Source organism: Amyelois transitella, chromosome 13 (assembly GCF_032362555.1).
Source record: "Amyelois transitella isolate CPQ chromosome 13, ilAmyTran1.1, whole genome shotgun sequence".
In the NCBI taxonomy this organism is placed as follows: Eukaryota; Metazoa; Arthropoda; class Insecta; order Lepidoptera; family Pyralidae; genus Amyelois; species Amyelois transitella.
In genome coordinates, this window is record NC_083516.1 from 5,025,176 (window position 1) to 5,040,699 (window position 15,524).

General features: G+C 35.6%; 1 protein-coding gene across 1 annotated transcript in view; it reads left to right on the plus strand.

The window, feature by feature from the left end:
• The first annotated feature begins 412 nt into the window (after window positions 1-412).
• The window catches only part of LOC106141166 (dorsal-ventral patterning protein Sog), an 82,656-nt gene continuing 67,544 nt past the window's right edge, over window positions 413-15,524 (plus strand). The window contains exon 1 of the mRNA XM_060947245.1: window positions 413-672. Coding sequence (XP_060803228.1) covers window positions 555-672 — 118 coding nt within the window. The 5' untranslated portion in view covers window positions 413-554. The remainder of the gene's footprint in view (window positions 673-15,524) is intronic.

Consider the following 15,524-nt stretch of genomic DNA (forward strand, 5'->3'; position numbering starts at 1 on the left):
TATTTTTTTACATTTATTTTGTCCGTCCGTCTGTCTGTATCTGACCGTATGTTCAAGATTTAATTCGAAATTTACGCGGACGAAGTCGCGGGCAACAGTTAGTTTCTAATATATTAAAAAAAAAGTCTGATATTTGGCTCATTCTAAAAGGACGTATTGACGTTTTTATGAATTGTTATTTTCCTTTATATTAATTTGATGATTACTTTCTAAATTGTAGGTAATTAAAATGTTTATGACATGTCAAATGTGTCGCATCTCAGGTGGACTAGTGCCGTGGTGCCGGCTGTCGCAGTGGCGGGCGGGCGGCGGCGGCCGACTGCGATTTTCCCCGCCCGCACCTCTTGGGCCGTCGGCGTTTTCCGCGAGGGGCGCGCCGCGCCGGCCCCCTCGCGCGCCGCCGGGAAATCGCGCCGATCGCCTCAGTTTGGCTCCGCCGTCGCGCTATTACGACGTTTGCGCGCTCTCGCGACTCCTCCACTTGAAGCGGCTTTCGTGCGGCTACAATATTGAGGCCGGGAATCGCAGCCCGGTACGGTTACTAGTGCTCCGTCATGCTGCTGCCGCTAGTGCTGCTGGCGCTGGCGGCGCCGCTGGCCCCTGCTGCGGCACGCCGCCACGCGCCTAGCTTGCGCGAGGACGAACCCGCAAGACGAACTATCCGCCCCGCCGGTGAGTCCGCTGCCAACGATATCATCTGACACTCCCACTGTAATTAAAGACACATCGATCTACCGCCGCCGGTGCACACTCGCTGCATCCGCCTATGTCTATATTTCGTCGAATGCGCTGCGATTTGGAACGCGCGCCGCATACGCCCGCGATCGGCAGGACACGTGTGTTTATGTAAATAATTGCATTCCGAGGGTTCCTGCGCTGTTCTAGTGACTAGAACAATTAATTCATGCGACAACCCCGCCACGATCGCTGTTATGAGTTAGTTTTCCGTCGCGTCTATGTATTATCGTGCGTATCGTTATCAACGAGCGATATCGGGTTAGTGTGGATAATAAAAACAATACCACGTGAGAGACACAATCTCTCGATCTCTTCAGGTGACGGAAAGTAATCTCGCGAGATTTATTTTCGAAGAATGATACAATGGTAATCGCGTTATCGGACAAAGCACCTTTCCGAGGTAAATTATGTAAACAGCATGTAACTTACCGCAACTGCTAACAAAATACATAATATCTTCAAGTTGAACATGTTCAAAGTAAATATTAATGTACCTACCTGCGTACCTAGAATGTTTACTTACACGCTCGACCTATTTGCTTGTTACCATATTTTTGAAACGAAATGTAGAGCCTACTGAAATTACCACTTACCTACCTACGAGTATTATAGAGCAAATAAGAATTTGATACGAGATCGTTAAATACATCCTAAGGTTTACAAGTAATATACGAGCGTATTTTTTTCCCCTACTTTTCTCAGTACATAATAAAATAACTTCATTTTTAAACATTAATCGAAAACTTCATTATGAATTAATTTTACCAGGGTATTTCCAATAGGGTTTCAACGTTCCTACACGTAAACATGCTGTAAATAACAAATATAGGTCTGGATTCTCGTAATATATAATATAGTAAGTTTTACTCCACCATGCCTGATATAAAAAACTGATTGGAATAATACAGTTTACCTAAGAAGTAACATTGTCTTGTTTTTTTTTTATTTAAATAGTAATAATAAATAGAGCAACCTTTAAAATTTTGCCGCTAAGTTAACACCAATGAGCACCATTGGTGTTAACTTATCATAACTGTTGAAAAATTAAAAAAATCCCACTGGATGTGAACGCCTGTTATCGCAAGAATAAATGAAATAAATGACGCAAATCCTTATGGAAATACACACCCTGTAAACATTTTGTAAACAGTCTCTACTAACATTTCAGTTAGATACGTTTTGAATATCAATATCATACGATATTGCAATCTTATCTTCGATTTATGATACGAGTGTATACTACAATTGCTTTCATTCGAAAGATTTTAGGCTTTTCTGTAAACAGATAAGGGCATGTCAATATAATAGGTAACATGTGCAAATGGCGATAGATGTTATGTTGTAATAGCGACCGAGTCATCGTTTCAGAAGTATTTCTCTACTCGTTTAATACAACCGTTACCTTATTATAGTAAAATTAAATATTTATGCACGCATAATATTTATCTAAATCCTGGCGGGTTGCTCTCAGGGAGGCATTAGAGAACCTGAAAACTTAGCGATATGTTAGTTTTCATTTTATATGCAATCGAGAATGGTCTTATCCAGTTCTTTGCTAATTAGATTTGAAATAATTTTACAGAATGTCTGCTCTATTTGTTATAATCAACAAACATTAGTTTATGAAATTTTTAAAGACGATAAAATGTCACTTTATTTTCCGTCAAGGACTTTTTTAGATCAGACATGAGTCACCTCCAGTCTCCATTCATTTTCCGCTCAGTATGAGAGCTAATGTTTGCCAAGATTATGTAAAACTGTCTGCCAAAATGTGTATTACCGAGAACAGAAAAAAAGTTGCCTTCACTCTAGACTAGACAGGCTGGACCAGACGTGACATGGTAGAAGTGCATTTTATTAATAACCGCAGAATTCGAAAACATAACTATATATTTAAAAGACGACACTGATTGACTAGGAAATTGTGTATAAAGGTTCGGTAAGTAGGCTGGCTGGACTAAGAGAAGGATTTCCTGAAATTCCTGCGGGAATAGAAATTTGCGTGATTTCTCGTTATGACTTTAAACTAGCGATGGCAATCACCACAACCAGTCACCAAAACGGTTTCTCAATGCATCTCAATTGAGTTCTGATTTCAAGCTTTACTAGTGCGCAGAAAACATTCAAATAGGTGCACAAAATTTCAAATAGAGTTTTTTCTCAATTCCATTTGGCATTTCACACTTTTCACTGTCTACCCAGTAAGGGATAAAGACGTGATTATATGTATGTACAATTTTGCCTTATACCGATTTCTATATTATTAACCCAGTTTTTGCGGGTTGGTATTAAGAGGATCTTGGAATATGCAAATGGTTCCATGAAAAGAATTCCACGAATGAACTTAAGCCATGAATGTTAGCTTGAAAGAATGTTCCTATAGTCATTCCATTATAATGTAGTGTTCCTCTAGTTGTTTTTTCTAAGTTTACTTACAACAGTACTGAAACAGAACTTTAAAATTTGAATAGATTTGTGACGTAACAATTTATCATTAGCTTATTCGATCGATCCATGTAACTATCTAATTAATATATTATTAATAAAAACATTAAAAGAACCTTTGAAACTTAATTAATTATTTTTATAGATATCACGATTTTCATTAGAAAAAAAATTGGTAAAAGGTAGAGCCTTTTGCTCAATTTTCTACTTATGTACTACCAAATTACCTAATAAGATACTTGCTACTACGACAAGTATATATAATATGATGCAAATACTGATAATATGACAAAGAAATATTTTTCTGTTTAGTGGGTATCTGTTTTTTAATTCCAAGTTTTATCATAATTGAACCGTTAGTTCAAGCGTGAAGCTAAGAGCCAATATTTTTGTTTTTTCAATGTACTTAAAGCACATAATTTACTTTCCTACAATTTAGTTACATGTATAGATAAAGAATGGTTTTATCCGTAACTTCACCCGTTTTCATTTACTAAAACGTAAATTCACAGAAAAATAAAATCTGTTTTTCCATTTGTGGTATGTATTAGTAAAAATAGAAAGTAAAAATAGATATGGATTAGATTTTTATTATTTCTCAGAAACCCAATGTTAGCTTACTCTCATATGCCCTGACCCTAAGATATTCAATGACTATTAAGGTGGGTGGAGGTTAGCCGAAAGGGCGTGCTAAATTCGGCGGACACTTGCGTAACAAACATCGTAGTAGTTAGTACACACGACAAAAACGCGGAACGGAACTCTCCTAGGATAACCGTCTGCCATGACAAAAAATATGCATGAAAATCATTCTGGTTGCTTTAGAGAGATCTCTACTAAGGGTAAGTCCGCAATTGTACATCTTTTGTTTTAGACTTGCAAGTTTTTTTCCTTGTATATTATGTATAATGTGTAATAATAACGAGATAAACAGTAGAGTTTTAATGTTTAGCAGCCATTTAAGTTTAAGTTGTTTTTATTTGATCATGATGTTTAATTTGCGTAAAAGGCTTGAATAACTATCACGGGCACATTCTTAAATAAGCAAAAGTGAAAGACACTTATATGCAGTTAAAACCACTTAACACATGTTATTGATACGTAGGTACAACATGATTAACGAACCTTTATTACACACGCCTATTTATTACGTCTTCAACTCTACTGTAATCTTTTATGAGTCAAATAGAGTCGTAGTTTCACATGTCGAAGTCGACGTCAACATTGTGGTGGAATGGAGTAATCGATAACGGAATTGAGATTCAGATAGTGACAGTTGCTATCAGCCCATCACCTAAAAGAAAGTGTACCTAGTTTTCCTTGTATAATAACGTAATATTTACAATTGAGACTAAAGCCAATATGCGTCGTCTTATACATACTGATACTAGAATCTGGTATGCAATGACATGTACCCACGAAATGCAGCAGCGAATTGATAACATGGCGCTCGCTCAAACCTAATTTGGGCATCCTATTGCATTCATACATTTCATTTGTACACTAATTTTAGTTTGTTGGTATAATTGTGTAATAAAAACATCGGAATTATAATACACGTAAGACCTCAAATTGGATATCAAAGTGCACAAAAATTTCAAATATATATATATTTAACAATGTAGTACACACACTTTCTCATTGGTAATAGATAGTCATGTTTTTGTCACCGTTTGGTGATAAATGATACAAAAGAAGTAATTTTCGGAATATAAGAAGATGTAAAAATAGTCTTAAATATTCATATAAAACTATATAAGCGATTAAGCATAAAATTTTAAATGTAACTGAACATCTATATGCAAATAAGAGCACATAGAAGTAATGGAACTATTCTAGACCAACGTAAAGTTTAATGATGTCTGTCGCCAACATATAATCAAATCAGAGCTGTTATGCTTGTTAAAATGACTGTCTTGCCTAGCTGAGTTTTGCCTCTGAAAAATAGATCCCAGATTGATCCCTGGTCAGGTCAGGATGGGAAACGAACCTTTTCTGATTGACCTGGGTCTTGGATTGGATTTGTTATAACACAAAGGTTTGAAGTAACAGTGATGCTATTTTATATTTTTTATTTAACTAATATTATTTAACTCGGCAGAATATCCCGGGGAATAGTTCTTATTATCATATATATATATATATATATATATATATTGTGTAACCGGAGTAAGAGATACGACAAAACACTTAAAATCCCCGGAACTATAAAATGTAAGATATCATTATAATTGCATTTGCGCGACATTTAACTTATTGGTCGAGACATTAAACTGACTAAAATTAGGTTATGAATATAAAAACTGTATCTGTAAAAGTTAATAATATCACCATTTGTTTCGATTATTAAATCATCGTGCGTCGCCTTATCATCATAATTTTATAAGCCAAAGGCAGTAGTATCGATTACAGTCTGTTTTTAAATTTAACATTGATAGCTGTAGTTATTTTATCTTAGTTGTGTTATAAATAACTTCTTACGTAATCAAACGTATCTAATTACTGGAGACTATTTTTAAATTTGTCTCTTGTAATTTTAACTACACATGAGATAATCAGTTCATATGAAGGAATTTAGAAAAAAAAAATGTTCTTATATTGGTCGTGCTTTTGACAAGGCCTGTTTACCTACGACTTTAACTTTCGCTTATAGCTTTTTCTTAATTTATTTATGTTTAGTTCGAGGATGATCAAATATACTTAATTGTCGGGGGCATAGTTATGTTAAATAATTTGATTTTATATTAAGTTCAACACAATGGAAAAAATGGTAAAATAGGTGATATATTTCCAAATCAGAAAGAAGTTAGTTTGTCGCTAAATTTTAAGTCCATTGAAATTGACAAAAAGGACCTGAGAGCAATTTATCTCTCTTTTTATTATTTGTAACTTGAAGCATTCTAAAAGAAAAACACCGTCGTGTCACTCTCACTCGTTCCGTCAATATCCCATAAAAAATATGGCACAGGTCTCAAGATATCGTAATAAAATTCCGTAATTTGTATACGGCCGATCGGAAAAATTAAATGAAACTTTATTTAAATTCTAAGTACTTTTAGGTATTCGCATTACTTACTGTTAAGTTAGTCGTCAAGTTCGAGTTGTGGCACCTAGATAGGGATCTTAGCAGCTTTCTAAAATATCAAGATTATAAAACGTTGGAGTTATTATAATATAACAGACGTTACCGGAACGCCAATGAATGCAGGGATTGTATAAGAATGTTTGTGCAAAGATCGCTACACAAACTAAGGAAAATACAGAAACAACTCAACAAGCCGACTTCAAAAAAAGTTCTTTTTTTGCTTTGTACTGCCTAAGTACCTGTTCTATGCAAAAAGTTTTCAGTTTTTATTTATTTATACCGTTTGCTGTGCGACTTAGAAATAGTTTAATCTGAAAAATATTGACAGAGTCGTTGTTGGAGTATTTCACAAACAATTATATTCTAGTTCTGTGCGCTCCTTATTGTTGTACGCACACGATGCGTTTGCAATGATTGTGACTGACATGGTTAATAAGTATTTGTTTTACATTATACTATGTATACTGTTTTAAACTACGAGCTCATGTACATGACAGCTATACATATGTCTTTTTCATTGATACTTTAATTTTCATTGATACCACATAAATTGTGACCTATTAGTTTTAAAATGCCTACCTTAGATATATTTGTTTTTGCTATGTACTTCCCGATTAACAAGTCTAAATTTTTTAAGAAGAATTTGAATTATTTTTAGTTATATTTATTCCATTCAGATAATAAAACTCCTTATGTATAAATAAATATAATCATGTCTATATATATATATATATATGTATATATACCTATATCTGTCTACCACAGACCCAACAGTCCTGATAAGACAAAAAGGCCACGTATCTGAGGTTTAAGTAGTTTCAGTTTGCTAGCAACAAGAGTCGACTTTTACGACATACATTGGAAAGATCTGTATATTATTAAGAGTCGCGAACTACACGGCATATATTCAATTTTTCAATAATCTATGTACAGACACAACAGGTCTACGATTTTATCAGATCTACGATTACGTGTACTGATGAGTATAACTAAATATATATAATAATAATAATAAAATACGTTTATTTTCCTCTTTACAAAGGTGAGCCTTGAGATTATTTTATAACTAGGTTTTATACATTTTATTTAATTGCTTGGTATCAACAATATAAAAAGCAAACATGTTATCACGCCAAATTGAGATGTTAGTTTTGATAAAGGCAGCCATTTTACAAGGGAGTGAACTTTCGTAAAGAGTACACTATGTAGATAAGATTTGATTATTACGAATGTTGATTTTAGCGTATCATACGTCATTGTCAAATGTCAAGTTCCCAGAGGTTGTCAGCGTGATTGACACTCTCTTAAACAGTTTTAGGGTTCCTCGGGTATGTTTGATATATTTTTTTTAAATTATTACCAAGCAGAAACTTGGATTGTTCTTTTAAGCGTGGGGCAATTGTCACAAACCCTGAATCTTATTTCCATATTTATCCTTCCCGCTAAGAGTGCCCTTGAGTCTTTCTGATTATTAGCTCTGCCAACTCCGTAAGGAACTATGTCAAAATGTGTGTAATGTAGTACGAGTATATGTACTCGTATATAAAGCAGCATTGTCATACGCTGTATACTTTTAGTTTTCTCAAGTAGGAACATCAAAATTGGCGTCATGATCCTACTGATGTTTGCACTGGATGCGTCCTTACTTGGGAGGATCCTGGGTCCCACCTGATCACAATCCAGAAATGAGAAGATTAGATGATGCAGCAAGATCATTCTTAGACATTCAGTATGCAATAATGTGCAGATTTCTTCACTATATTTTCTATCCCCATAAAAGCTACGCTTATCAATACACCAGCTTATTAAAGTTACTGGTGCTTTAAAAGTAATAATCATTAAATTCGTTCTTATTTCGAAATTGCCCATGTTTTAGTATAGGATGTAGTAAATCAGTGGCTGTTAGTTGGAAGTCTTAGAACTTAAATACATAATAATATTATTTCTACTGAGTTACAACACTATCTCTATGTTGATTCTAGAGGCAATTGTTTCTACAAATATTTGTTAAAGGTGTGTTTACGTAAAGTAGTAAGTTTCTTGTCGTATCTTAAACGACGTTTCGATTATAGGTTCGGTTATGAGAATTTATTGAAAAATAAATATATTTTAAAAGACGATATTCAAACCATTAATTATTATAATGACTACACCATATATAATATCTATAATATAATATATATAATCCACTTGCCACGATTCCTGTATATGTACTTCATCGGTTTAGAGTATTCTTAACCTGACCTTTCACCAGGACGTTCCCAATTTAATGAAGAAATGTTTGTTTAGGCCTTCTCCTTCCAACATTCCCATTCACCCTTTTTTTTATTGTTTTTTAAAAGTTATATTTCGAAATTCGAATTTCAAATGCGGCCAGTCCTTTATGTCATTTCATCCGCTGGTTCATTGCACTGCGCCTGCGACCCGTACTGTGACGTCATGTTATATGAAATGCACTTAAATTGCATTGCGCTTGTTGTCGTGGAACCACCGTGTGACGCGGCTTTATGACATGTACATTGTTGCAGCTTAAATTGTATGTCGACAAGTATCATCTTATCAGTACTAATCCTTTTAAACGACAGAGTCACAACATATTTCAGAAAATCATTAAATTTTATTTAAATAACTTCTATCCAAGTAGGTCAGCATATCACAGCCTGTTATGGCATTCACATATTAGGCTTAGTACTTTTTTTTTGTGTATTACTTACTATTATGTAGTGATTGTCGTAATAAACTATTTTCTTTCTTTATTTCATTCAAAATTAAATATTATCAAAAATTCTATTCAATATTTCTCTAGTGGTGAATGCGGATACAAAAATGTGCGTGTCTTTCTCTGCAGTGGCAAGTGAAAAGATGTAGGGAGTGCATAGAGATTACATATTTACATTTGCAACTGCAGATAAAGAGTCCGTGCTAGGCAAAAGGCCTACCTTGGAAAAACATGTGATGTGTCTATGTACCTATGTAGCAATTGTTAATAAGTACATTAAACGTATATTAACGGAACAACAACTGTATTAAAAATATTGCATACAAAAGCAGTCACGTAGAGCCCAAGTGCTTACATGTTGGTAATCAGATACATACATAGTTTACTCTGATAACAAACGCTTTAATATCAACGGACATTGTATGGGGCTACTGGCCGTTAGCTGTTCACTGCTCTCGCAAATATTAGCGCACTTAATTAATTCTCAACTGACTCGCTTCCACGAAATTAATTAGGGTCAAAGAATTTGAGTGCATACATCTCAATTAAACTAGGCGGCACGGCCGACGCGTACTTGCACGAAATCTCAACGTTCGGATACCGCTTTTATATCAACATAATACCAGCCTAATCACAATTCCGTGGAACGATCGTGTCATTCGTAATCCCTGACGCCTCCCGCCGCCGTACGAGCAGACAATAGGCATTAATTTTCAAAGGCGAGATAGGAATGTCGTCGGCGCAACCTAAGGCAGGTAGAATTTTTGGCACCTTTATGATCATATCCTGACGTGTCATAAGCCACCCACGGGTCCTCATTAAGCCGGTAGCCAACAAAGGTGCCGGGTCGACCATAACGCTGTCGGATTATACGAAGCGAACGACAGAAGGTCTTCGGCCGGAGGTGCCCTCGCGTGCTTCAATTGCACACAATACGCCCCCGCGCGGCTGGCCACTCCAAAAAGTTAGAAAAGTATGGCACGGTGGGATGGTCCGCCCGCGCGATAGCATCTCGGCGCCACGCGGCCGCCGCCGCAGCCGTCGCCTCGCACCTACACCTTGTCCCGATTAAATTCGACCATTTTGTAACTGTCCGCGCTCCTGAGGACCACGTCCGGTGTCGGAGTCGCGTCTGCCTGCATTTAATTAGAAGTTTACATTTAACGACCCGTGAAATATTGCGCGACTTGGAGAATTTAAAGCGCCGGTGTGAATACTGAGAAACGATAAATGCGGTTTCAAAATTCGAATGTACCGATTTATTTTATGGACTTTTTCTGCTGATGGTATCGGTCGCGTTTATCTTTATCAGTATTAAAGATTTGGTTAATGCGCGCGTTGGTGAGTCAGTACTTACGGAGCCCCTCTCAAGCGCGGGGCTTTCGTTATGAACTTGAATGACGCAGTTGTATGAATGGCGCGGGAATGAATGTGAGTCGGAAGTGCGAGGCCCGCTTCACGCTAGTCCATTGCAGCGCACGTGCAATCATGAGCTGCATCCGATGCCCGCATCGCTTCAACGTCTCGAAGGGCTCATTGGATTTTTTATTCCTATGATCAAAGTTTTTTCTATCGATTAAGAACTTGGGGTCTTGTTGCTAGAATAGTATTATAATCGCTTTGATTGCTTGTTTGGGTCGGTTTCTTTGTGCTTACATAGGATTAGCCCTTTATTGAAAAGTTGATATTGTTCGCCTTCTTATGTAATAATGAAATGATAGTAATCGGAAAATTAAGGCAAATTGAAATTAATAACAGTGTCGGTAAATGTAGTGAGTTGGATAAAAAAGTGAATTAAGCTTCTCATAGACAAAGAGCTTATCATCATTATAACATTATATATTTTATATAAATGAATTTTAGGGTGAAATAAAGAACGAATGAAATAAATTATTTAAATAGTGAATTGCGCAACTTCAATTTCTAGAATCAATTAAATATTGAAACTTAGTAATTCAATTATTCAAATAATAAAACTTAGCTATTTATCTCTAAGAATATATTACATTGTAATGTAATACAACGTGCTTAACATCTAAACAATTTAACATATTCCTAGTTTAATAGTATTCCTATCAAAACATGTTGCATGTGGCAAGGCAGGTCAGAACTAAACATGTAGGTGTAAGATTTCAATATGTACTTCAATAACAAGAGTCAGATAATTTGATATTCACATACCCCATGCATGTGCGTGTTGGCATAATGTGGTAAACATTCTTCAATGAACTGCGCAGGCGCTGTATGTGAGCGGCTGCATTTTATTGAGTCCAGGGAAACAAGATCTCAGCTACATCGTACCCGTACTATTTTTATTAGGAATGTTATCTTAACTTCCATGATACTAGCTGCATGTTTAAAGTCAAAGGCTTATGAACTTAGGATTCTCCGATTATGGTTTGGGCTAGAAAATATTAAAATAATTTTCATTATAAGCCGATGACCAGTTTTTAAATGAATATAATATATCGAACAAATCACACATTTAGGTAACCCTAAAGTAGGTAATTTGTAAAAGACTTTATTTTTAAACGACTTCAAAAAAGACTCATTTAGACCGTATTTTCTATTATGATATCGTTTCAGTTCAGGTGTTTGTTTTTGTTTCATAGTGTAAATAATTAAACAAAACAAAAATTACGTGTACCACTTTTCATTTGTAAGATTACTTATATATTTACCTGCAGTTTAGTTTTTTCTTACATAATGCCGTGACCTTTAATCCTTTTTTACATAATCATTAGTCAATGATTATGAATTAAAGCAATCCAGTATAACTCCTTAGCTGGAGTCAATTAAAATCATATTCGAGGCTCATTAACATTCGCGTAGACCGGTTGCATTCAGTGGTCAGAAGTGGCACCATACTAATTATACCACAAAGCACTGAATACCCGCATTGGGGGCCGGCCGCAGTAATCGTTTGGCTCTGTGAATTACATAGATCTAGCTAATTTAGAATAGGTCGCCGTGCCGTGGCTGATTGGTCTAAACATTAATGGTCGTTTATTCAAAGCTATATCTATTCAAAAACTGGATTTTATAAAAATATTTTATATTTATAATAATTGTTCGTTAGGTTTTCTTGAAATTTAGCAGGGTGTGTGGTTGGATTAGTGATTAAAACAATCTAAATCGAATGTTTGGACTTATATAATGCAGAACCTATTAAAAACGGAGACTTTTAGAATTAATTCTTAAGCATAATGTAAAAAAAAAACAAGTGCCAAAGATGTGAATTGTGAAACAATTTTAGAAAATAATAAATTTGATAAAACATGGTAATAACTTGTATGTTCTAACGATATTTATATTCCGACATAAATATTTCGATCTCATCTACAAAAAATACCTAAGTATAAATTTATAAGTCACCGTATCGAACCCAATGAATTATCACTATCGTATTCTATCTCGATTATCGAAACAAATGTAAAGTCGTCTTGTAATCGTTTGTTTACTTGACAGAGGCATAAATTACCAAGTGATTAACATAATTAAAATTCACTATTCCCATCGCAGTCGCAACTAGTTTAGCTGGCAAATAAAATAATTATGTGCGTTTATAATAAAATTGCAAGCTTAGCATAAGCGATTGACTAATGCATTCATTGCGTAACTTTAGAGTATTTCTAATTTTGCAGCAGGTTTGTTCATTGACGTTGATGATTTTACAATATTTAATTGGAATTTAATAAAGTATAATGGATATTAGTTGACACGGATACATAAAAATTAATAATTGTCTGTCATCATTGCACATTCCATGTTATGTTATCAGCTGTTGATTAAGGTTACAAATCTTTTGGTCTGGTGAAGAATGCTTTGAAGTTTGCTAGGGCATACATTTATTGGCAAAGTTTTAAGGTCGAATTTGCATATCACCTTATAAAGCTTGTTAAATAAAAATCTAAGTTTAAAAATGTATTCAAATTGTCATGTATTAACTAAAAGACTTGGGTATAAAGACGTGACTACTGTACAAAATTATTTGGAAACAAGTTTTATTGCACTGGTGTCACTACTTATCCTACTGTAATTTATTGTTTGTGGCCCACAGAACGTGATCTCCATAAGATTTCCGTTTCGTTCCGTTTCCAGAACTAAATAGAAGAACTGCGTAAATTTTTAAGTCAATATGCACACTTAATCAGTAGAGTAAACAAAGGACAAAAATATAAACACGCAATATCAACGAGTGAGATGAAATCGAGAATGCATACGGGCATAAACAAACTGAAACGTAATACGCACGCTAAGGTCCGTACTCAGTGAGTACATACTAAACCACTTAGAAGTATTGGGCACAAAATAGTGAGATTACAGAAATATATGTGAAATGTTAATCGAATATCATTAAGCCTAACAGTGGCTCTGTCTATCATAGAGCAAGAGATATAGATGTGATTATATAAATGAATGAGTAATCCTGTCATAACGTATTTCTATTTTCCACTCTAATAGTGTTAGTCTTGGATGCGTCTTACCTCTGTGGAAAGGAGCCCGAGTAACGCATCTTTATGTAGTGTCCACTCAAAAAGCATAATTGAATAATACTCCGAAGATGTAAAAAAATCAAAATTTAAACGAAATCTATTGTTACCAGTTTAATGGACAGTCAAAAAATATAAGTTCATCGTTATTATTTACTTCACACTCGAGTCTTACGGTGAATTACTATGGTGTGTTACTATTATAAAAAATGTCTTCTGTCATCGTGTTAATTTGTATTTCGTACAAACATTTACTGGCAGTACGCGCCAAATAGCACTCTCAATCGACGGAAGGATCCTCAGGCGCCGAATGTCAATTTTCTAAAGATTACACAGCGTTTGGACAGCCTCAACAAACATGAGCCTATTAGGGCTGGCACCATACACTTTGTTCCTACAGTATTATTGAAAAAAAAAGAACATATTGATTACCTTGCCATGCTAGCAAATTATTAATATTAAAATTAAATTTCTGTTATTTGTGTCTATAAAGCAAATTTGAAGCAGAAACAATTTTGGCAAATTATAGTAGACTTCAAAAGCTTCAGTCGTTCCTACAATTTTTTCAAAAGATAAAATTTCAGAAACTGTCAGCCCTAAAGATCTCGTCAACCTAACACTTAATATTCATACGCCTAATGGCCATAATAGCTTGCTAAGAGACTGTTTGTCCATACAACTCGTATGTAATGGATCTGATATTCTTTCGCTCGTTTATGAAATGTTCCAAGCCTTCAGCTTTGTTGATAATCTTCATGTGCATATAACATTGAAGCAGAGCCTTTGGATTATGAAGGTTAAACATGACTGAGCTATATGAAATAAATAAAATGTATATGTTGGACAAATCACAGAGGATAGAGCTAGCTCAAAGTAGGTAAGTTCGCACGTATGGTACGGGATACCAACTAAGACTTGTTTTGATTATATGTACATAATTCGGAATTATCCTGAAAAACTTGTCCAATATAATTACCGAACCCATATTTGTATTAGCTTTATTTATTTCTTGCTAATCCAAGTTTGTTGAGCACATCAGTCGAAGCGTAAGAATCCCACATGATACAACAAAGTAAACTAAGGTTAGCGTCCTGCTGTCTAGCCAGGAGCTCGCCCTCTCGTCTGTGTAATCATAGCTAATCCCGCATGAAGAGCGAGCAACCAACATGGAACCCGCGATAAAAACATCATCTGTACCTAACTGACTAGACTAGTGCCACAGTATAATAAAGCTAGTGCGTTTCAAATAGGCGATTGAGTTATAATGACAGTGCGACGACCTCGCGTACGCAATGGGCGCGTATTAAATACAGTCCTAGTGTCTGATGAATGTTTTCCTGCGACATACCATTGTTTCAGAGCTGTGTTCCAGAGAGAGCACAATACGACGATATTGATTATGGAGAAAGTAAAGATATAGGTGCGCTTCGGCGATCAGTAAAATTGCAATATTGGTTTATTATTAGCGATCTTGGCCACAAAATTGGGAGCATTTGCAGAATATGCTGGTTGCGCCGAAATTCTTGATATTTTCACAGTATACTCGTTTGGTACCTGCAGCAGTGTATGTCGCGTCGTAGTTATTTGTATGGAATTCCTGAAAATAATAAAATACATTCTCTAGTGTTTCTACGGCGAGATCGGTGGAGAGAGTTTTGGATTTTTTATACAGAAATATTTGGAAATACTGATGAAGAATTACAGATTTCCAGGGCCTACATAAAATCTTATTATCCATTTCTTTGCTTGGCTTAGGTAATGCTGAGGATAAATTTGATGAACTCACACCTCGTAACAAGCACACAGTTTCGTTAATTTTCGTGCCACGACATCTCATGCTGTCGCGCTGTGCAACCAAGACTAAGTGCTAAGTTATCCAATCGTAAAACAGGCTGGTAATGTCTAAATAGGAGGCCTGTCGTTCCAGTTGTACAGTTGCGCTCCTTAGATGGCCACCGGCGGCGCCCGTTTCTCTTGCCCGCCGGCGCCCTGCGCATGCGTCGGTAGACGGAACGAGATGCCCCAGTCTCTTACATTTTTATGT